General features: G+C 38.4%; 1 protein-coding gene across 1 annotated transcript; it reads right to left on the bottom strand.

Annotated features, from left to right (window-relative positions):
- Window positions 1-3,255: 3,255 nt before the first annotated feature.
- Window positions 3,256-24,435, bottom strand: LOC127535052 (ankyrin repeat domain-containing protein SOWAHC-like). The gene is made up of 4 exons (XM_051951889.1): window positions 23,575-24,435; window positions 14,037-14,109; window positions 6,849-6,944; window positions 3,256-6,676 (listed from the first exon to the last, which is right to left on the bottom strand). The coding sequence occupies exons 1-4, from the start codon at window positions 23,611-23,613 to the stop codon at window positions 6,534-6,536; spliced, it is 351 nt and encodes a 116-aa protein (XP_051807849.1). The 5' UTR covers window positions 23,614-24,435; the 3' UTR covers window positions 3,256-6,533.
- Window positions 24,436-25,185: the final 750 nt, after the last annotated feature.

The raw sequence follows: 25,185 nt of genomic DNA, 5'->3' as shown, positions 1-25,185 counted from the left end.
ACTCTGGCAGCTCTATGTACACTACAGGAGTCGTACCAACAAACGTACAGAATCTGTACAGATTCCATTCATGAACATTTACTGCAGCGGAGATCCGAAAAGGGAGATAGTAAGCATGCGCGTAGACATGGCAGAGTTTTATCACAGCGCCACTCAGCTGCCTGGCATGCATATCCAATCGAATTCCACACACTATAGAGTCACCGTATATACGCAGATTTCCTTCAAAACCGCTCGTCTAAACGTGAAATGACAAGACGCCACTTTTGCGTTTTCTGTTAGGATGGTCCTCGTATAAACGGCCCCTGTGTCTGACCAAAAACCTCTAAAGACTCACTACAGCCAAGATAAAGACACAACTCAGCTGCACCAAATCCACTAATCACTGCACACATCAGCACCATGTGCTAACTGTGGCTAAAGAACTACATTTACCAAGACAACTATCCAGTACAAAGCCCTAAAACACACCAAGAAACACATTAAAGAGGATTTTACTGCTGGAAGCTGCAAGCCAAAGCCTGAAGAACAAACTAAAGCAGAACCAAACCCGGTTCAGTGAAGAGAAGCAGAGGAAATGTTTGACTGCAGACATAAAGCAGGAAGACACTGAGCTGCTCAGGTGTTCCTGATAAAACCAAGCAGCCACCTGGACAGCCAATAGGAACACAGCTTACTGGAAGTCCAGAGGGCTGGCTTAGTGAAGGAAATTTAGTTTAAAGTTGAAGCAGAAAGATACCAAAGAAAGTTGAAAAACCACCTTCTGATACCTGAAATCTCTGAGTTTTTACACAAAGAACACCTGAACATGTCAAACTGGTTCCATAGAAGAACCTTCACTGTAAAAACGTCATAGTATGGTGTGTTGCTCAAAAAACATTACGACTGGCTGTCTAGGGTCGCTGAGGAGCAAAAACAGGACAAACGCTGGTTTCCAGGGGGTTATGAGGGTATTTATTTGAAAGAGTAAGTTTACAACAACACAACATGTGAGCAGAAAAATCACAAAGTCTGTCTTTAGTTCAGCTGAAAATATTAGTTTTTGTCTTTTTTATGGACCAAACTTCTCAGGAAGTAGATGAATTCAAGCTCTCATGTAGAAGTCCAGCTTATTTTGGATCCTTGTGGAGAATTTAATCTTAGAGTTCGTAAAGTTGTTGAGTTTTTAGAGTCACGTGGATTGTTTTGACATTTAATAGAGAGTTTAGTGTCTGATTGTAATTCTGTTCAGTGAATGGATAATTTAAGTTATGAAGATACGTTTTGTTTTTGCTTCAGCACTTTTTATTGGTGTGCATTAAAATCCTCCAAGACAAATGTTACAAAGTGGTTGCTGGAGTTATTTCAGTTTTGCATAAATTATGGAAAATGCTGAAATGTGTTGTGCTCATCCATCCACAGAACTTTCATGCATATTTTACATGAAAAACCATTTTCAATACTGCCTGTCCTTGCTCTGTTTTTTTTCAGATTTTTTTTAAGTTCAGTGTTTTTTTATTATCCCTTAATGTTTTCTCTATAATAAGATTTTAACAGACAAAATGCTCTTAAATTACACCAGAATGCAGGAAGTAGGATCAATAATTTTCAACATTTTCTGTCAGCATCCAGCACAAACCAAATCTCACTCTAAGGTCTGGTCATAAGTTGGCAGCTCTGTTAATGAACTAACTATACTAAAGTAATAGAAAGAGCTAGCTACTTAGCTAAAGGACCTGACTACACAGCTACACCTATAGCAAAAAGCTACATGCACAGATAAAATCACAGAGATAATAAGATGAACTCTGTTTCAGCATGTTTTCTTAACGTGACCTGAAACTAATCTTAAAACTACATAATCAGATCTTTCAGCTTATATTTACAATACGACAGATGTGTCTGTCTTTAGCTTAGCATCATCCCATCATTCCTATACTTGATGAATCCTGTTTTCTTCCACAGAAGGATGCATCTGCAACGACTACTCATTTGGCTGATTACAGAAAATCTAATTAGCGTTTGGTAAGTCATATACAAAGCAAAAATATCAAAAGAAATGCTGTTTATCTTCTCAAATATGAAGATTTGATGTTCTTTCTTGCAGCGCATTACCCTAATGCAGCGCATTAGGGTAAACAGAAGATCTGAACATCAGTCAGATGAAACAAGACTTTTAAAGATGTTAACTTGGTGTTGTTCACCATTTACAGGCACTTTATTGACAAAATAATTAATTGAAAAAACAATAAAATAAGAACTTTGGACTGAACTTTGAATCCTTTGACTTCCATAATTACAAATAAGACTTTTGAAGGCATTTTATTTTAAAATCTAAAACCAAAACACTTAAAGGATCAGACTGCAATGATACACCCTGATAATTAGATTAATTAAACAGCTATTTGGAAAACTGACACAATATAAAGCTTTGTTGAGTTTTCAGCTGGTTGAGGTTCCAGTGCTGCACATTAAAGCGTCTCTGAACAAAGCTGACGTTCCCTTCGGGCTGCAGGCGGCAGCACATCACAGGCCGCTCCGTCACGTCACTCCTTTGATGTCGTTATTTTATTTTTTTAGCTCATTAGGCCTCGTTTCCCACTGACTGGGCGTCATGGCGACGGCCACTCTGGACCCAACAAAGACCCGGTGACGAGTTAATGGCTCTGTTTTCATTCTTGTCCTCGCCGGCCGGCCTCTTAACGAGCTTTGTGAGCGCTGACAGCTGTGGGAAAACAGCGGAGTCAGAGTTCACCGCCGAGGTCGGAGGTCGCCACATTGTGAAGACGTCGGTTTTCCTCCCAAAACGCCTCTTTGTGCGGCGACATGAACACTCCCGGCAACCACTCGGCTCCTGAAAAGGCTTCTTCTTCACGTGTTTTGTTGCTAAATAGCTGTTGATGAGCTGAGCGGGGGAAATTAACGGCAGCGCGGGGCAGTAAAACGCTGCTTCTCGATAGGAAATGAGCTTGTAAACGCAGATTGATGCCCCGGCATTGATTCGCAGAGCAATCAATCTGGTCATGAGGTCGTGGCCGAGATTCTGGTCTGTTCAGGACCTGAAAACTGCAGGAACCACCTCAATAAGCTGCCACTACACAGCACTACCGCCAGTTCATAGGTTTGTTTTTATATATTTTATTTATTTATACCTTATTTTGACCCTTTATTAAATGTATGGTGCGAATACAAAGGTCTGAGAGAGAAACTGACACTAAAAAATCTTCTATAAATGCAGAAAAACTACTCTGTCACAAAAATGACCCAAATCTAAGATTAAAATTGGAATATTTATTCAGAGTTACATCAACGTCTGCATGTCCCATTTAAAAAATCTCCAACAATAAAGTGTTTACACCAGATACTGTAAAAAAAAAAAATCTGAGCCTCTCTGTGCAACTGAGAGCTTTTAGGTTGAACTGCAGGAAGTGTTTCCACAGAGAGACTGAGAGGAAAATCAATCAAACCTCCTGGAGGAATAAAATAAATGCAGCAAGTTGTTGGAAGATACATTCAGCATGGTGAAACATCTTTCTGCAGAGAGAAAAACATTTGTATAGGCTGGAAACGTGGGAATAGTTTAATATTGATAAGATGTGGAGACAAAACCACCACAAAGAGACACGAAATGACATAAAAGGACGAGAAAATGACAAAACCAAGACACAAAGCAACAAAAAATGAGACACAAAGCAACAAAAAATGAGAAATGAAACAACACAAATGCCACAAAAATGACACGAAACTGAGACGACAAGAGGGACTGACAGGAAAATCCAACCTCCTGGATGAATAAAATAAATGCAGCATGGCTCAGAAACAGTGAACAGAGGAGCAGGTTGTTGGAGATACATTCAGCATGGAGAAACATCTTTCTGCAGATGATGAGCAGAGTAGAGAGGAAAAGTTTGTAGAGAGAAACATGGAAATAGTTAACAAGGCCACGCTTTTAACCCTTCACACTCAGAGCAGTCTCTAGCTATTTATTTTCAATTTCAATTTCAGTGGGAATACAGGAGATTAGCCTCACAATATTTAAAAAACATGCAAGGGAAATTTGCCTTGGATACTAGAGCATATTTCACTGCTCTGTGCAACTGTAGAAAACATGAAAATAAGCAAATGATGCCAAACTAGGCCCAGAGTGCAGCCATACACATCATGAATTAAACGTTACCTATAAAAATTAATTTTTTCAAGTTACTCAGAATTTCAAGCAAGAAGTAACATGTTTGTGGTAGAAAGTCAAAATTCCTGCATTATTTAGATTTTCCACTTAAAATTCTGGAAGTCATGCAAAATTCAAGCAACAAATAGTAACAGTTTTGTGGAAGATCCAAATTGCCTGAAAATGTTGATTTTTTTTAATCAAAATGTATTAAGTCAATCAAAATTTCAAGAAAAAAGTATTATATTTGAGAAAGAAAGTCAAATTTGCTGCATTATTTAGGTTTTTTATATAAAAGTTTTGGACATCTCTCAAAATTTCAAGCATTTTTGTGACAGAAAGTTAAAATTGTCATATAAATTAGATTTTTCACCTCAAAGTTTTGTAATCATTAATAAATTTGAGCAAAAAAGTAACATTTTTGTGAAAGAAAGTCAAAATTTACACACAATTTGTTTTATTTCTCCAAAATTTTGGAAATCACCAAAAATTGAAAGCAAAACAGCAACATTTTTATAAAAGAAAGGGAAAATTTATGTTCAGTTTGTGTTATTTTATCTCCAAAAACGGTAAAACTATTTCACATGTGACAATTAAAAATGAAAAACCAAACAAACATGTCATTTCTTTTGTTAATTTGGGGAGGTTTTTTTGGCAATTTTTTAAAAAATTTTTCATTAAAAACCACACCTTTGAAGTCAGACCCAAAATTGTGATTCATGAGATGGTGACCAGAACCAAAAAAATAGAAATAAGATTTAAAAAACCCAAACAGCTGATTTTATTTTAAGGTTTGTATTATCTACGCATCAAGTGAAACCTCTGATAATGAAAATGAGACATTTTCTGACATTTCATTTTAATTTCTTCTTCTGTGGATTCAGTAGAGCTGCTCATTGTTCTGCAGATGATGCATGTTGGATCTGCTCTACGTTCTGCACGTTCTTTATGTTCTTCATGTTCCCGTCAGCTGAGCGCTGCTTTGCTCGGTGGCCTTTAGTCACAGCTGGACTGCAGCACATTAAGCAGAGTGAGCGTTTGTTATTAGCGTGTCTCTGCTGCTGATCATTTACACAAACGCTGCTGCTTCGCCTTATTAAAGCAGATAATGAGCTTTATGCTGTAAGCAGCCAATGGACCGTTGGTTAATGAAGACATTTATAGGACGGACGATGAGACAAGTCCAACATTTACGGACCATTCCTTCCACAGATTCAACACTATCGGCTTCACAGAGTGGAAAATACAAATAAATCTATATTTAACTCAAATACAGCCAGAAATTAACATTTAGAACTTTAAATTACGAGAAAATTAACTTTCACTCTTCAATCAAACTGCACTGAATCCATAAAACAGTTTGTAGTTCATTTAAATTCATTCACTTCCCAGAAGACAACAACAAAAAACACTCTTCATAGTATGGAAGCCCATTTCTGCCAGAAAAACTATCATTTATACTAAGAAGAAAAGTTACTTACTTTATGAGGAGTCACATTTTTTAACTAAAATTGATCATTTGTGTGATAAAAAGTCAAAACTGCGGCATAGTTTAAACTGTTCATCGCAAAATAAGAAACATGTTTGTGATAGAAAGTTAAAATTGCTGAATAATTTCAATGACTAATTCCAACATTTTTCTATTTTTGAGCAAAAATGTAACATTTTTTGTGACAGAAAGTCAACATTTCCACAAAATTTAGATTTTTTTATCCCCAAATTTTGGAACTCACCAAAATTTCAAGCAAAAAAGTTAAATTTTTTTAAATGCAAGTCCAGATTTATGGTCAATATTTTTTTTATCTTCCAAATTTTTGAAGTAACTAAAAGTTTCATTTCATTTTCATTGTAAACATCAAAACGGATGCATAGTTTAGATTTTTTATACCAAAGTTTTGGACATCACTGAAAACTCGAAGCATTTTTGTGACAGAAAGTCAACATTGCCACAAAATTTCGATTGTTTTATCCCCAAATTTTGCAAATCACCAAAAATTTCAAGCAAAAAAGCAACATTTTTGTGTTAAAAAGCCAAAATTGAGGCATGAGTTAGTTTTTTTAAATTACCAAATTTTGGAAATCTGGGAAAAATTTTAGCTATAAAGTAACATTTTTGTAAAAGAAAGTCTAAATTTACCGGTCATTTGGGTTTTTCATCTCTATTTTTGAAGTCACTCAAAATTCCAAGCAAAAAAAAGTAACTTTTTGTGAAAGAAATTCATAATTGTCGTATCATTTAGATTTTTCATCCCCAAATTTTTTTAAGTGTCCTAAAATTTCTACCAAAGCAGTGACATTTTTGAGATATAGAAAGTCCCATAGCAGCATCATTTAGATGATTTGGTGGGCGGTGCTTCCACCAGGACAGTGAGGTCATACAGTGATATCATACATAGAGGTCCAAGGCGTCATGTGACGTCGACTGAGGCAGTGTCCCGAAGTCCAGGTGAAGTTGACCCTGACTACGAGATCGAGACAACAGCAGAGGAAGAGCGTAACGCTGAGTCCTCCGACTGCGACTGAACCTGCCTGAAAACACAACAACAACACAGGTAGTACCGCAGTACTTCAACCAGACTGAAGTAATACTGCAATACTGAAAGACTGTAGTACTCTAACACTGTAGCCGTAATAAGTCACTTGTAATAAAATAAATATATTTATTAAATATAAACAAATCAGTTACAATAAATTCACTGACCGGTCTGAGAGCCGGGTTTGTTGAAGACGTCGCTGCTGCCGCTCCAGTAGTGTTCGGCTCTTTTCCCGTGATAATCTCTGATGTTGGTTTTAGCATCTGACGGAGAGAAAAACACGTTACAGACATTAAAGATGGTATAGATGTGAGAGAAGGTATAAAACGTTCTAAAAAAACATGTTTGTTACGGTAATAAAGATGGTGTAGACGTGACTGAAGGTATACGACTACCTGAAAACCTGCTGGTTGCAGTGAATAAAGATGGTATAGACGTGACTCTAAGTGTAAGACTTCCTCTAAACGTGTGGTATTTTTGGCTACATGAGGACAAAAAGCACAAATTGCCTGCAGCTTTGCAAAAAAAAATCATTTTTACATGGATAATTTACAATGTTGAAAGTAAAAATAGAAATCTGTCACTTAGAACGGACATTAGAATCTGCATCGAGGGATAGTTGCTGGACACTGAGGAAATGTGGTCATTTTAACCTTCTGAACCACTAAATCTGCTGTGTCTTCTTTAAAAATGACAAAATGTCAAACTGTCAAAAGAGAAAAATTCTTCAGGTTTTTAGCTAACTATCTGACCATCCTTGAACTAATCGTGTAGTTTTGTCACTAAAATGACCGAGATCTAAGGTTAAAACTGTAATATTTCATCAGTTACATCAAAGTCTCGTTTAAAAAATGCCCCATAATAAAGTGTTTACTACAGATCCTCTAAAAACGAACAAAAAAACCCACAAAAATACTGAGCTGAAATAAAAGCAGCACAGCTCAGAAACAGTGAACAGAGGAGTAAGTTGTGAGTCTATAGAGGTTGTAAAAATGTAAATATTTCCATGCGTTCTGTCATGATTCAGGGTTCATTGCAGGTATCCGAGTGGAAAATTAGTTAACACCATCAATCCCAGTGAACCAGTTTGAATTTATCTACCTTCCACTAACAGGAGGCTCAGAATGAAGCTGAAGACGCCTCAGGAGAGTCACTGAGAGGTGGAGGGTAATTATTAGAGATAAGAGAGTGAGGGGAGGCGGGTGAGAGAGGGGGAGGAAAGGTCAACGGCTCCTTGTAACTGGAAACCTACAGCAGGATGAATGACGGCAGGTTTACTCAAGAGATGCTTCAGTTTTTATCTGAGAGAATCAGTTTGACCTGACCTCCTCAGAATCAGCTGATTCTTTATCTGCAGTAACTCTGTTATATGTATGAATCCATGCCGAGCTTTACCTTCAAACTATGAATATTTTCAGTTACAGATCCTTGAAGTACATAGAGGTGGGTTGAAATTCATGTATTAATACAACAAAAAATATGTAACAATCTATTTAAATCATTTAAATGCATTTATTTAGAAAATGTCTAAACTTTCACCTTTTCACTTTGCAAAATTTCCTTTTTGCGGTGTTGTTTCACTGCAGCATTTTGTTTTATTCTATGAACAGAATATTTCATGCACCAGGATTTTCTTGTTGCTGTAGAATAAGGCATTTGTGTAGAAGTTCCTAAGTTTAATCAGGACACATGCTGCTCGTGTTCATATCCCATCTGAGGAGGCTGGAGGCTGCTAATGGTTACAGCCGGTAACCGACCCTGGTCATTAGCGACAGTTTAACTCCCACCGTCACTCCACCCACCGGCCTCAAACACAGTTTCTGCTGCTTCTCGGAGAAATAAAAGCTCGACTCCGTGGCAGCGAGGAGGCCAAACAAACTTTTCCTGAAACTGTATCTCCACTACAACCACTAGAAACCGAGGAGCTGCAGCAGGAAGTCTGTCCTACGTTATTTAAAGGAGAAACCAAACCGCTGCAGTCAAACTGGAGCAAAGTACTGAAGTATTAGCAAAAACAAATCAAAGGAAAGGTGGTCGTTCTTCAAAGTGTTTAAATGTGGAGTCTTTAGGGTCCTGGAAGATGAGCTTTTTCAACTTTATGTTCATAAAATAAAAGCTTAAGTTAATTTCTAAAGACTTCAGGAGAAACATTTTCAACATTCTCAATAAAGAAGTAAATTCAGCTCCCTCAAAGTAATCAGTAACTGGAGAAATGTTTTGAGACAGTAGATGTTTGGGCGTCCATCTGTCATAGACAGACCCACCAACATTATCCACCTACAATATATAGACAGAAGTGCATTGAAATAATTACATTCAAACAAACTTTTCCAGCAAGTTTTCCAATTAAACATCTGTTTCTTACAAGTAAAATCATATGTGAGGCAAGTTGTGAGATAAGAATCGTACAGGAACAGTAGGAAACATACTTCGATTGTCCACGTTTAACGGAGATGCATATGTTGCTTGTATAAAATCACAATTTATCTAAATCAAATTAGCCAAACCAAACTGTGTAAGGTTGTGCCATGCTCTCCATTACCATTTACTTGGACTTTACAGTGATTATAGTAAAAAGACACCTGTATCTGGAAAGTCCAGTCATTAGTGAATCAGTTCTCCTGGATACAACTACACCATGAAGACAAAACAACACTCCAAGACCTTGTGAAAAGGTTATTGAAAAGTTTAAGTTAGGACATGGATGCAAGAAAATTTCCAAATCTAGAGTAGAGCAGGTATTCCTCAAAAACTGAGTGACTGCACAATTAAGAGACGAGTGATGGAGGCCACCACCACACCTATGACTCCTTTAAAGGAGTTACAAGCTTCAATTGCTGAGATTGGAAACTGTTCATATAACAACTATTGGCTGTTCTTCACCAGTCAAAGCTTTACGATAGAGAAGCAAAGACAAAGGCACTGTTGAAATATTAAATGTTGACAAGAATTCACCAAGTCAACTGGATGAAGGTTCTTTGGTTTGATGAAACCAAAATTTAGCTTTTTGGCCATCAAAGTAGACGCTTTGTTTTGCAGACATCAAACATTGCACGGTGGTGGCAGCATCATGATGTGAAGCATGGTGGTGGCAGCATCATGATGTGCTCAGTAGCAGGCCTTAGAAGGCTTGTAAAGGTAGAAGGTAAAATGAATGCAGCAAAGTATATACAGTGCCTATCATAAGTATTCACCCCCTTTGATGTTTTACCCTTTTATTGCTTTCATAAATCAATCATGGTCAATAAAATTTAGCTTTTATAACAAAAAAATATTGGAAAAAACTCTTTAATGTCAAAGTGAAAACAGATTTCTATAAAGTAATGTTAATGAAAGAAAATTATATAAATGAAAATAATTGTTTGCACCACCATGCTTCACAGTGGGGATGGTGTGTTTTTGGTGATGTGCAGTGTTTGGTTTCCGCCAAACATGACGTCTTGTCTGATGGCCAAAAAGCTCAGTTTTGGTCTCATCAGACCAAAGAATTTTCCACTTGACCATGGAGTCTTCCACGTGCTTTTTGGCAAACTCTAGTTGAGATCTAATATGACTTTTCTTCAACAGTGGCTTTCTCATTGCCACTCTCCCATAAAGCTTTGACCGGTGAAGAACCCGGGCAGCAGTTGCTACATGCACAGTCTCTCCCATCTCAGCAGTTGAAGCTTGTAACTCCTTCAGAGTAGTTGTAGGGGTCTTGGTGGCTTCTCTCACTAGTCTCCTACTTGCACGGTCACTCAGTTTACGAGGGCGGCCTGATCTGGGCAGATTCACACAAGTGCCATATTCCTTCCATTTCTTGATAATTGATTTCACGGAACTCCAGGGGATGTTCAGTGCCTTGGAAATTTTTTTGTAACCATCCCCTGAATTGTACTTCTCAATAACCCTTTCCCTGAGTTGCTTAGAGTGTTCTTCTGTCTTCATGGTGTAATGGTAGCCAGGAATACTGATCAGCCACTCTCTGGACCCTTCAGACACAACTGTTTTACAACTCAATCACTTGAAACACACCCACACCACTCAGGTGATCTTCATTTCACTAATTGTGAGACTATTGGCAACAATTTGATGGACCTCTATTGAATTAGACCATTAAATTATAAAGGGGGTGAATAATTATGCAAACAATTATTTTTATTTATATAATTTTCTTTCATTGACATTACTTTATAGAAATCTGTTTTCCTTTGAGGGCTGCTCAGTGGAGTAGTGGTTAGCACTTTCGCCTTGCAGCAAGAAGATCCCTGGTTTGAATCCTGGGGTGGGCCTGGGATCTTTCTGCATGGAGTTTGCATGTTCTCCCTGTGCATGTGTGGGTTTTCTCCGGGTACTCCGGCTTCCTCCCACAGTCCAAAAATATGCTGAGGTTAATTGATTACTCTAAATTTCCTGTAGGTGTGATTGTTTGTCTGTATATGTAGCCCTGTGACAGACTGGTGACCTGTCCAGGGTGTCCCCTGCCTTTGCCCAAGTCAGCTGGGATAGACTCCAGCGACCCTAATGAGGATAAAGCGGTGTATAGAGGATGGATGGATGTTTTCCTTTGACATTAAACAGTTTTTTCCAATAAATTCTTTTGTTAAAAAAGCTAAATTTTATTGACCATGATTGATTTATGAAAGCAATAAAAGGGTAAAACATCAAAGGGGGTGAATACTTATGATAGGCACTGTAGAAATTCTGGAGGACAACTTGATGCAGAAGATTTAAGACAATGACTTGAAGCAAACAGCCAAAGATACGCAAAATGGCTTAAAGACGACAAGTTGAATGTTCTGTGAGCTGAGTCAAAGCTCAGACCTCAATCCAGCTGAGAACTTGTGGATTTTATTTGAAAAGGGCTGTTCCCTCATGATTCCTGTTAAAAATGACTGAGATTGGGCAGTTTTTTAAAAGAAAAATGAGTAAAAATTGCAGCAACCAGATAAGCAAGACCTATTGAGACCAAAGCAGGCTCAGTGCTGTAGTTTAGTGCATCTACTAAATACTGACTTAAAGGGGTGAATACTTATGCAATCACCTAATTTACATTTTTTATTTTTAATTAATTGACATTACTTTGTAGAAATCTATTTTCACTGTGACATTAAAGAGTCTTTTTTTTAAATTCTTGTAAAAAAAAAAAAAAAGCAAATTAAATTGACCTAGATCAATGTTTAAAGGCAATAAAAGGAGAAAACCTTCCAAGGAGATGTGAATACTTTATTTTAGACATCGTATATGTTAGCATTGACATTAAAACACACTTGGTTTTTGTGGCTGTTAAGTAAATACAGTTTGATTGGCAGGTCTGTTGTCCTGCTGGGTGTTTTATTTTGGCGGTCTCTGAGCGGCGGCCCCGCCCCCTCCATATGGAAACATGTTGTGACCCTGTGGACCACATGTGTCGTCTGCGGTCCGCTCTGACTTGCAGCATATGGCGATCTGCAGCTAGAAGGGGAATCGAACCGGCGCTCTGCAGGGATCATGAGGACTCTATGATGGAGCGTCTGCAGGCTCGGCCGGGCCTCATTAGCAGCCGTATGAACTCCTGCCTCGCCTCGTCCCGGGGAGGCGGAGGAGGAGGTGGAGGTGTGCGATCGGGCCGGACCTGTCAATCTGAGCGTTGGGTGGGTCTTTTGTCTGGCAGCAGCGATTTGCATCAGTGGTTTCTTCACCTCTGCGAGTCTGCGAGGCGTGGAGAAGAAGAATCCCTCGCCGTTTGATTCTCAGTGTGTGAATATCAATTTGAAGCCTCATATGAAGAAAATCCTCACATGTAGCTTCACCGAAAACAGACCGAGCGGAAGGAAAACATGCGTTTTTTTATTCCAGAGGTGATGTTAGAGGCTGGGCCTGCCAATTAAATTACATTCTGCATTGAGAGTGAACAGATGGGGGATGTTTTCTGCTAATATTTAATGTATGTTCTGATTTATAGGTGATCAATAAACTGAAACAAATCCCTTTTCTGTAAAAATGCTGCCTCTATCCATCAGTCTTGGCCTTTTCATTTATCTATGCTCAAGGATGCTCAGCAGCTCATCAAGTACAAATGATGAGCAGCATCTTACAATGGTCTCCTAACAGCAGCTGATGTTTATTCGATTAGTTATTTAGTGAGAAAATGATGAAAAATATCAATTAATGCTTTACAAAGATGATTAATGTCTTGTTTTGTTCACAATCTAAAGATATTCAGTTTACTGTCATAGAGGACGAAAGACACAAGAAAATATTCACATTAAAGGAGCTGGAATCACAGAATTTAAACAGTTTTTTAACCTAACTTACTCAAACACTTTAATCAATTTTATAGTTGACAACTAATCACTTAATCAATGAATCCTTGGAGCTTTAACCACAATAATCCGGGAGACTTTTAGCTTTAGCTCACACTGTTTAAATACAAATATTTTATGATGGTATGGTTTTTGTACACATTATTCATGAGTAGATTGAAATTTTTTGGCAGATTCTAAATGGTTAATTGTATATTTCTCTTGTAATTCAAAAAACACCACAGTAACGTGTTCTCAGTTGTTTTATTTGTTTCATTTTCAGTTTGATGAGTCATTTATCTGCTCTCAAAGTAGATTAAATCATGTATTCAACTCATGTTGCTGTAGCTTTTGTAGAGTATAGCATTAACAGTAACAAATATACAGAAACCTGTTATTTCTTGCCATCAGAAACTGTGCTTATTCTACCTGGATGCATCATAAATAAGGTCAGACTGGTATAATTCATGTTTCTTGTGTTGCACACTGCAGATGTAACGTCACAGAGTCACACCTATCAAACCTAAACCCCTTTTTCCTTTTCTGCAGCTGAAGGTTTCCAGGAGACTATAAAAGATCCTGTAGATTCACAAGCTGTTATGGAAACCTGCCTTGGTGTTTCTAGCAACAGCATCAAGGCAGCTGGAGGAAGCATCAAATTATTTGTAGTTTTATTAATCCCGCACTGCTGCCTGAATAGAAACATAAACCAGAGTCTCATCTGCATATAAACTGATATTTAGCTGAAATTAGGCAGAATGTTGCCAAGTGGGAGTATGTGCAGTTAAAAAACGAAGATGCATGGGTCCTCATAGAGAGCCTTGTGGTACACCGGCAAAGAAAGAGCAGAAAATGAAGTAGAAAAGACAGACGTATACTTGAATGTGTCTGTCATCTTCACGCTCTGGTTCTGCTTTTAAATGATATGATTGATAAACACCACGTAAACCAGGTTTTCTTCCACCTCATCCAAACCGTCCAACAACAAAGATAATGCTGCTTTTAAGTAATCTTTTTTCATTTTGACACATTGAGACCTGGACATTATGGGTGTTATGAAGTCCATAGATATGGATGAGAAAGTTTACTCACTGTAAGTGTTGATCAGGGTTCGAATGATCTCCTGGTGTCCATGGATGGAGGCGAGATGAAGAGGTGTGTAACCCTGCAAATAACAGAGGTCAGGGAAATTTAACCACTTCCACAGATTTAAATAATTACTACAGAACAGATTGGATGTGGAATCAGCAGGAAGTTAAGGAATTTTTCTTAATCTGACTCAGTTCACTTAGCAATGCAAAGAGATGCAAAACAACTCCAAACAGCTACAAAACAACTACAACGATAAGAAAACAGCCACAAAGTGTCAAAAAGATACAAAAACAGCAACAAAAAGCTGCAAAACAACAGCAAAGATACAACAACACTCATAAGCAGATGCAATACAAATATAAATATATGAAAACAACCACAAAGAAAACAAAGTTACCAAAAAGAGACACAAAATCCCCAGAGACATAAAACAACCTCAAAGAAACACAAAACAAACAGAAAGAGAATACAACTAAAGAGATAAAAAACAACCCAAAGTGGCATAACACAACCACGAAGAGACACGATACAACCATAAAATAGTGCAAAAAAAACCAAAAGGACATGGAAATGACCACAAAGACACTAAAACAACTAAAGACATATGGAAACAGTCCAAAGAGATGCTAAACAACCACAAAGATACACAATACAACCATAAAAAGATGTAAAACAACCAAAAAGAGACACAAGCAACCAAAAAGAGATACAAACAACCACAAAGAGACTAAAACAACTAAAGCGATACGAAAATGGTCGAAAGAGACGCAAAACAACCACAGAGACAAATGACTGCTAAGAGACTGAAACAACAAAGATATACAAACATAACCGCAAAGGGATGCAATATACCCATTAAGGGATGCAAAACAGCCAAAAAAGGACACAATACAACCGAAAAAACAAAACAAACCAACCACAAAGAGACTCAAACAAGAGTGACAACAGAGACAAACAACCGCTAAAAGACTGACGCAACGAAAGATATACAAAAACAGATGCAAAACGACAAAAAAAAAACGGATGCAAACGATGACAGAGAGGCAAAGAGTGACCACAAAGACACAAAAACAACCACGAAGAGACCCAAAAGGACCACCACAATACTAAAACAGTCACAAAGATGCACAAACCAACCACATAGGGACACAAATGGAGACATCTTTCTCTATATTTGTGCGTTTTTTTCTGACTGACGTGGTTTCAGTGATTTACTTGTTAACAGTATTTTTCTACACTGTCGTATTGAGATGTGAGAACTTCTCGCAGCTCTTCCTGCCAACCACAGTAACGCTGATTGTTCTTCTTCGGTTCCTCCGGACGTCAGGAAACATCTCTCCGGGTGTCCATCAGCTGTCGGCTCTGATTTCCCTGATGGCCGACAGACGCTCGTCACAGCGTTTACTCTCTGCGAGGATTCGTATGAAGCGGGCGGCCGTCGTTTGTACACTTTAACACCGACGAGTCCCAGAGGACCGGCTGCTCGTCATCCAGAGCTGCTGTCAGAGTCGAACAGACGCCTGCGTTTAAACTCCCGTTAACTGACAGAAGCAGAGAGTTTGAAGTCTATGTTCATTAAGGCGACGGATCTGTAGTTTACAGAGCGTCGTGTCGTTAAACTCTCATCACGGTGTCGACTGTAAATGGGTTCTGTTTGATGTGGAGAACACAAAGACGCCTCGCCGTCACCGTCCTGTCAGCGTCTTCACCCCCATACACATCATAACGCAACACCATATGATGAAAACCTACAGCTCCCAGAGACAACTGTGATCAGAGGAGGGTGTGTGTTGTTTTTGGACAAACAGCTGGTAAACACTAAACGCTGACAAAACACCCAAAGCAGCGAGTCAATCGTCACTTTCAGGAATCTATACGTGCGCCGGTCGCCGTGGAAGACGTCTCCGAGGCCGTAAACACTCCAGCTGACATTTTCCTGAAAGGTTGAGCTGCTTTTTATGTGTTCAAATACACTTTGAGCTCCGTATCAGAGGTAAAGGTTATTTCAGCAGGAGGTCCTGAGAGCCCAGAACATCAAGGTGAGGCCTCAGCTGTGACCGAGAAGCGACGGCGAGTTCACAGATACATCAGCTTATAGAGAACATAAGACACAGGTCTGTTTGTTGTGTGATTTACTGACATCATCCTGATCCCTTATAAAATACAACACATCTGACTTTACCTGCAATCCAGCTGTTAAATAGTGGACCTGATGTTTGCACCAGATGTTTAAAAGAAACACAAACTGTTACCAGGAAAGAAAAAGTCATTCTATCAGGTGATTGTACTGCAGAAACTTCTGCAAACAGAAACCGACTACATTCAAATGAAAGAGGAGGTTTTCTAATTCAGAGGTGTTTTTTGTCTGAACCTGCACACGGAGACAAAAAGCAGTCATAAGGACATGAAAAATGACCACAAAAACACACAAAATCACCACAAGTACACAAAACAATCAAAAACATGCAAAAACACAGAGATCAAGTAACAAGATGAAAAACTGAAACGAAACACACAAAGGGGATGCAAACAACCACCAAAAAGCACAAAATAACCACAAAGGTATGCAAAACAACCACAAGAATACAATGACCACAAATACACAAAACGACTAAAAAGTGATGCAAAACCACAAGAAAGAGACACACAAAACCACCACAAAGAAACCAAAACTCAAACCAAATACCAAAATGGCTGCAAAGACACACAAAAGAATGACAAGGACACAGATGACAACCACAAATAGACACAAAATATCATGGAGATGCAGAACATATCCGGATAACGCCGTAACGAATGAATATTCAGATATTCGGGATATTCGGGTCCAGCCCTACAAGACACACAATGGCTGCAAATGGACACAAAACAACCACATAAAGACCAAAATGCCCACTAAGATTCACAAAAGCAACATCAAGACACACAAAACAACAAAAACAGACACACAATGACCACAAAGGCATACAAATTACCAAAAATGGAGACAAAACAACCACAAAAGGACAGAAAAACACCACAAAGAGTTGCACAACATCCAAAGAGACACACAAAACAATCACAAAAAGACAGAACCACAAAAGGAAACAAAACCAACAGAAAGAGACACAAACCAACTAAAATGGAAGAGACAGGAAACAACCACAGAGACACACAATGACTGCAAATAGACACAAAACCACCACATAAAGACCAAAACGACCATTAAGGTACATAAACGCACCATCAAGACACACAAAACAATCAAAAAAATAAATACAAAATGACTACAAAAGGACACAAATTACGAAAAATAGACACAAGCAACCTTTCAAAGTAACCACAAAGAGACACAAAATGACCACAAAAGGACACAAAACAACCGCAAAGAGACATAAAACGACACCAAAGAGAAACACAACAACCACAGCAACATGATGTTGGCTTTGAGATGTTCCGATTTGAAGACATGTCTTTAACATTTCCGTCTCTGGTCCAGCAGCTGCAGGGTTTTTGGATTTGTGTGTGTTTTCTTGCAGGGTTGGATTTAAGAAATACAATAATCCTCACTACGATTTAACGCCACCATGCAAACATCGACGGAGCAGCAGCTGGAAACCACGATTTCACTGGGATTTGTTCAACTGACAAGATTAAATATGAAAAAAAACGACATCAGAACGTCAACCACAAGAAGCTCCTGAAGTTTCTACCTGCAACATGTAACTGCTGCCTGATATACAAACGTCCACAGTCTGTAAGTAAATTAATCAGCTTGAGGATTCCTGCAGCTCTTTGTGATAAAACCAATGTTATTTTAAAGAGCGGTGAAAGTGATTCGCTGAGAAATGAGATTTGTCTTCTCGCTCGGAGATGTTTTGCCTCGATTCTCTGAAAGCTGCGTCTCTTCCTTCATGTTTTGCCACATTTGTGTAGATTTGAAGGTGCATTAAAACATGACTTACCCCCTTCAGCGAGCGGCATGGAGAGGTCACAGAAATGCAGAGTTAAACACCGGAGATCAAAGACAGAGGCAGTAAACTCATTTCACACCACCGCCACAGGTCATTCCACTCAAGTCAATATTTGTCCAAGCTCTATTTGCTTAAATAGCGTGACATCTAAAGGGAGTTTGCTACGACAGCTCGTCTTTGTGCGCGTTTCTGGAATCAGAAACTCACTTACATGCTGTTGTGGCGTAGAGGAGGGCAAAGAGGGAAGAAAAAGAGAGAAAAACACGGAAATTACTACTTTGAAATGAAGCAACATGAGCTCTGAGAAAACATTTTGACTTTATGAAGTGTAATTTAGCCCTGAAAGGTGAAAATAACATTTTTCTTGACTGTACTTCAGCAACACATTTACAGTACACAAAAAAGGGGCAACGTTACTGAAATGTCAAATGATTCCAGACTGTATTACCAGAAAGATATTTGCTATGAAGGAAAATTAAAAACCAACAGCTTAGATTTGGTTTATTGAAAATGCAGCCCTGCAGTTCAGGCGACATACTTGTCCTGGTCATAGTTTTTACTTCTCTTCTGGAGAAAGTCTTGTGTGATTTTGTGCTTTGGATGGTTCTCATATTGGAATATTCCTCATTTTCAACCATTTGACATTTATTTATCATTTATTGCACAGGGGTGCACTCACTTCTGTTGTATACCAGCCCGGTCTCACGGGGATTCGTGAAACTGTCACGTCAGTTTTTGTTTCGGTTTCGTGCGCACCAACACGATGTCGTCATGTTTTTCGTGCCGCTCACCACGAGCGAAACCCGCTGTGGTAATCACATCTGAAAGTGGTTTATACCGGCGGATTCATGACGATCTAAGCTGTCCATCGGTGTTTGCGGCCGCCACTGCGCCCGCCGCTGCGGCCGCCAGACATTCTTTAAATTCCTATGCAAATTAGGCGGATTCATGACGATCTAAGCTGTCCATCTGCGTTTGCGGCCGCCGCAATCCGCCGGTATAAACCACTTTCAGATCCGGCGGCCGCAATGGCGGCCGCAGCGGCGGCCGCAAACACCAATGGACAGCTTAGATCGTCATGAATCCGCCTAATTTGCATAGGAATTTAAAGAATGTCCGGCGGCCGCAGTGGCGGCCGCAGTGGCTTGCCGCAAACACCAATGGACAGCTTAGATCGTCATGAATCCGCCGGTATAAACCACTTTCAGATGTGATTACCACAGCGGGTTTCGCTCGTGGTGAGCTGCACGAAAAACATGACGACATCGTGTTGGTGCGCACGAAACCGAAACAAAAACTGACGTGACAGTTTCACGAATCCCCGTGAGACCGTGTTGTGTATACTGTTATAATAATACAGTTATTTAATTAAAAGATCCTTTATTTTATATAGTATTATGGATATATTAACAGTCTGAAGGGATCCAGATGAGTTTTACAGTGCAGACACCCCATCGCATTTTAAATCTCTCATATCAAATGTGTTTCATATCACAAGTGGCTGCATCTCACACATTTAGTTCTTTTACAAATTGAGATATATTTTTTAAACTCTTTTGGACTGATTAAACGGTGCTGAGAAAACCAGCGCTGCAGAATTTAAATCTAAATCTGCAGTTCGTCTTTATCTTTTCTCTCTAAGAAACCAATGTCCAGGTGAGTATTTAAAGCGCTGCATAGCTGCGGTGGAGAAAAACCCACCGACTGCAGGAAAATCCATTACAAAAGCATTGAAAGCCCTCCAGTGAGTCCAAAGCGTTAACTGAAACCTGAGCTATTTCTCTCCTCTTAATGCCATTCTATGGATTATTGATCTTTGATTTGCTGGCTGCTCGAGCTGAGGGTCTTTTTATCAGAGCCATTACCTCCTTAACGATTAGAGACAAAAAGTTAATTATGTAATTATGGAGCCAATAAGTGACTTGTCTGCTCCGCTTTGCTCTGGTGGGGCTTAAACATTATCTCCTGTGTGCACATCATCAACAGAGGCAGCCGGGACCAGAGCAGATTAACACTTAGAGAGGCAGATGCTAAATTGAATTCTCCAGGCCCACGGCTGTCTGGGAAGCCATTAAGTAATCACAACATTGGCCTTTTCGAATCAATCCACCGCACACTGCCGCTCTGTGTGTGCGTGAGTGTTAAACAGCACATTTTCATTTTTATCGACTGTGAAAGAAAAGAAACAAACGAGTGCCGAGACCATTTCTGAAGTGAATGAACTGTGAATAATCTGTTTCTTTTATAGATATGTGCTTTTTTTGTGTGTGTGTCTGTAGCAGCAGCAGCAGCACTGAAATGTCTTTTAACCAATGAGCTCATTCTAAGTTAAACAGTAATTATATAGAAGTCGTAATTTAATAATTTTTCATAGATTACATTTTTAGTGTTTCAACTTCTGTGGCCAAGTTTGCTTTTGCACAGTGATCACATAGCAACCTTGGATTTTTCAACTTCTTTTATCTGTTACTTTTACCTAACTAATTCACTAGTTAACTGTGCCTTTAGTTAGTTAAAATGCTAATTATTTAATGTTTATCCATTACTTTTGGCTAGCTGTGTCAACTAGTTTTTAAGCAACTAGCTAGTTGAAATGCTAACTATGTCCACTGTTGAACAGATTAAGACTTATCAATGCTTTTAGCTAGTTAGCTAAAAAGCTAACTGTTTCAGCTGTTTGTTCTTTGCTTGTTACTAACTACTTCAACTAGATACCTGTACTTTTATGTAGTTTAATTGCTGACTATTTCCGCTGTTTGTCATTTACTTTAAGCTAACTACTTCAAGTCTGCCTTTAACTAACAAAAATGCAAATTATTTCAGACAACTAGCCAAACAACTTAATTAAACTTTTATTTAAAATGCTAACTATTTTATATGCATTACTTTTAGCTAGCTACATCAAATATATATGTATGTTTTAACCTTATTAAAATGTTAATCAACTAATTGGTTTATATTTTTAGCTTACCAGTTTTCTATGCTCTAAGCTAGTTCAGTGCTAACTATTTCCACTGTAAATGGATTCATTCAAGCTAGTTACTTCAAGTATGCGTTTAGCTGACAAAAATGTAAACATTTCAGCTTTTTCATTTATTACTTTTAGCTAAATAGCTAAACAATTAAACTGAACTTTTAGTTAAAATGTTAGCTATTTAAGCTGTTCATTCATTTATTTTGGCTAACTGCATTCACTAGCTGTCTATGCTTTTAGCTGGTTAAGTGTTTACTACAAATAGATTTCACAATAGCAAAAAAAAACTTGATTGATATAAAAATTTACTATAGCAATGTTTAATTGTATGTGGTTGTTTATCTTCCTCCACATGAGGATATATGTGTTTTTAAATGAGCCATAGTTTTAGTAGTTTAGGAGCTTGTCTATAGAACAGAGGAGACTCCTTTATGTTGTGAAAATATCTCTGTTATACTGATGAAACATGATTTTAATGTTATTTAACTATTTCTCAGCAAATCAGTCTTTATATTATCCCTCCTGACTGGATTCAATAAACCAACTTGTTTGGGAGCGTGAATTTAAATGTGTTTTTGAACGTGCTTTTGAGGAAATGCAGAGACACTGTGTTTCTATTGTTCATGTAATTGCTGGTTCTGAAATAAGGAAATAATCTTACAGCAATAAGTCACCCTGCAGCTCCTGCAGTTCTGAAGGCTGGTAGAAGAATTTGAAAGCCTTATAATCCTCCTCCTCCATCTTTCTATAAGAGGAAACCGAACACGCTGTGAGAGGCTCAACAGTACAATATGAAGTAACTTAGCCACTAATATTTAAATCAAATTAACTGCACGGATGCTGAAATGAGCGTGTGAGCTGCGGCAGGAGGATTACGGCTGAACTCTCAGGAGGTGTTTGCTGCGTGTCGGCAGGTTAACGCCATGAACTTCACACGCTGACGGGGTAATTGGAGGGGAAAGGCCTCATGGGGAGTCCACTGTACATAACCTCGGGGTTAAAGGAGAGCGCCAATGATATAATTGGATAATCAAAGAGCCCCCGCAGGCTTCAGAGGATGTGAAGGAGAGAGAGTGCAGTACATCTGTGTAGAGTAGCAGGATGATGTTAAGTAAAACCCTAATGGATGAAGCTGATAGGTTCATTTTTGTGCTGTTTATAGAATTTTTTTCTAAATTGTTGTTTCTTGCGCTGTAGTGGTTGTCTTTGTTGCATGAACAAATTCAACCAGTGACCCAAAACGAAAGAAAACAGCAACTGATAGTGAAAGTACACAGCAGGTGAAAAAGGAAGCAAAGAGTAACCAAAACAAGGTAAACAGTGACCAGAAATTCAGGAAATTGCAGCTGGAAACAAAGGAAGACATCAGTCTAAAACAAAAATAAACTGCTAGCAAAAATGACAGAAAAAACTGCAACTGAAACGGAAAGTAAGTACTGAGAAAAATGAAAGAAAGTAGCGATAGAAAAGAAAAGAAGACAGCAACCAAAAACATAAGTAAAGAGCATTCAAAACAGCAGCTAATAATGAAATAATACAGCAATTAAAAACAAATGTGAAGTGCAATCGACAACAAAAGCAGCAACTGAAAAAGAAAGTAAACAGTCAGTGAAAATTAGAATAAACTGAGTGAAAACAAAAAACACTGACAAAAAACAATAACAAATTGCGACAGAAAGTAAACATAAAAAGAAATTGAACAGCAACCAAAAATAAAAGAAAAACGCAACTATAAACAGTGATCAAATACAAAAGTAAATTAAAAAAAGACAATAAAGTAAACACTCAATATGAAAGCAGTGAGTGAAAACACATTTGAAAAACAGCGAGTGAAAACAAAACTAATTGACAGAAAGTATACGTAAACACAGACTTGCAACGAAACAGAACAGCAACTAAAAACAGCAACCAAATGCAAAAGTAAATAAAACTGAAAATGAATGTAAACGGTGACCAACAATGAAAGACAATAGTGGCTGAAAACAAAAGAAGACAGAAACCAAAAACGTATGTAAACAGCAACTAAAGACAGAAGAAAACGGAGACCGAAAACAAAACAGCAACTAACAATGAAAGATAAAATAAGCTAAAAACAAAGATGAACTATAGTCGACAAAAAAGCAGCAATTAAAAAAGAAAGTAAACAGAAAGTTAAATTTAAGTGTGTGAAAACAACAGTAAATGGCAAGAAAAAGTAAATGTAACCATATAATTGCAACTGAAAGGCACTGACCGAACGCAAAAGTGAATAAAAATAGATACGAAAGTAAACTGTGAGTCAATATGAAGACAAACAGTGAGTGAAAATGAAAGTAAACAGCGAGCTAAAGCAAGGCTGAGTTTGTTGATCTGCATTTATACGTAGGTTTACTTAAAATTTTCAAACTTTTACCATAAATAACACGGATATCTGAGATCTAACAGCATATAAATGACAATAAGCATCACATTTAAAATCCCATTTTCAGTGTCAGCATCTCGCTGAAGGAAAGGCAGTTTCTGAAAAAGTGAAACTGTTCCTTTAAGGTGAATATTAGGTACGATCTGTGCTGCAGAGCTGAAGCTGTTTGGTTATTAAAGTGCATGAGGCTGCTGATACACAAACACTCACCGATCTGACGTTGACGTCGGCTCCGGAGCGAAGCATCATGTCCACGGCCTCCTGCCGGCCCTGCTTGGCTGCCCAGTGAAGCGCCGTCTGAAAACATATGGAAATATTACACCTGAAGCACAAACACACACAACTGACACACTCTGTCAGCACTGGATGTGGAAAATATTCTTTCTTTATTACAACAGATCAACTTTAAAGAGCAAAAACAGAATCAGTCGGTGTGTGTTTTCTCTATTAGTCAATCATTTGGTGCGTAAAACGTCAGAAAAAAAGGAAACGTGGTTAAAAAAACATCTTGTCTTGTCTATAAAAACTGTCAAAAACAACAAACGTGCTCTTTTCAAAGTCTTGAATTTTGGTGAAACAACTGACTATCAAATATTTGTGGATCTCTTTCCTGTCACTGCTTCTACATTTGAATATTTGCTTCTGCAGCTCAAAGAGGAGTCGAATATTCCTTCAGACTGAATCCAGCTTTAAACGTATCTGCCATGGATGAGGCAGATGTGTCCAAATATCTTTGCAGTCTTGTTTCAGAGATAGAAACGCAGCTCATTTGAATAAAGTCCCGCTTTGAAGTGAATTCATGGTTAATTAGTTTAAACAGATTTGGCTGCGAGCTGCAGACAGACGCACAAACGGCTCTGCAATAATGTGAGCTTTCATTCAACCCAATGGGAGTTAATTCTCTGCTAAAGAGCCACATTCAAGGACGGTTATCCCATCGCCATTGTGCTGTATTAAAACGTGTTGCTAATCGCGTTTGTTAATGTGTTCCAATCAATCCGAATAAGCGGCGCCATGTGAAGGACACGAGGAAGCGAGGAGTTCATTTACACGAAGCTGAAGGGGAAAAGATGTAAAATATTTTCTAATGTTTCACTCATTTATATCTATAAACTGTTTAAAAGTAAGAAAAAATGCAAATAAACAATGTTTTATGACCTTTAACACAATGCTGTAATTCATTCTACACGAGAAGTATCCTCTGCATGGTTCAAATTATATCGCCTATGAATAATCTTCTGATGAACAGTCAAAAACAAACATTTCAGAAAGATTATACTGAAACAAGAAAAGCATTCAGAGTGCAGTACTCCGCCAAGGCTGCTCAGTCATTGTATCATTTCTGATGGTTGAAATCTTGAAAAAATTTGTGGCAGAAATCACAGCACCACAGAATGTGTCCATTTAATATAGATGTACCCACAAATAAAGTGACCTTGCACTGAGCACAGGCGTGTGTTGTGCGTGTGTACGTTATGTATGGACACCGAATAGCGTGACCTAAATATGTAGCGGCTGGCTGGAATTGATGGGACTCAGAAGCACCCCCACAGTTTAATCAATTCTTCCTTGTATGATTTCTGAGCGATAGGTCCTGATAAGTCCTCAGTGGTGGATTTGTAGTAGGATCACAGTCATGTGATCATCAGCCGGCAGCTGATGTAGTGTTCACTTGTTGTCATGGTTACAATGACGCTGTTCCACTATGTCGCAATGATACAGAAATCTTCAACTAATCCATGGATCCAGACTATAAGCTGCATCACCGCCAAAGTCTAATCAGTTGGTCTTTGTGTCATTTCTGACCTTCCCTGAAAATTT

The sequence above is a fragment of the Acanthochromis polyacanthus genome, chromosome 8, assembly GCF_021347895.1.
Source record: "Acanthochromis polyacanthus isolate Apoly-LR-REF ecotype Palm Island chromosome 8, KAUST_Apoly_ChrSc, whole genome shotgun sequence".
Taxonomy (NCBI): Eukaryota; Metazoa; Chordata; class Actinopteri; family Pomacentridae; genus Acanthochromis; species Acanthochromis polyacanthus.
Note: the sequence above shows the minus strand (reverse complement) of the source record. Positions and strands in the feature narration are given on the sequence as shown.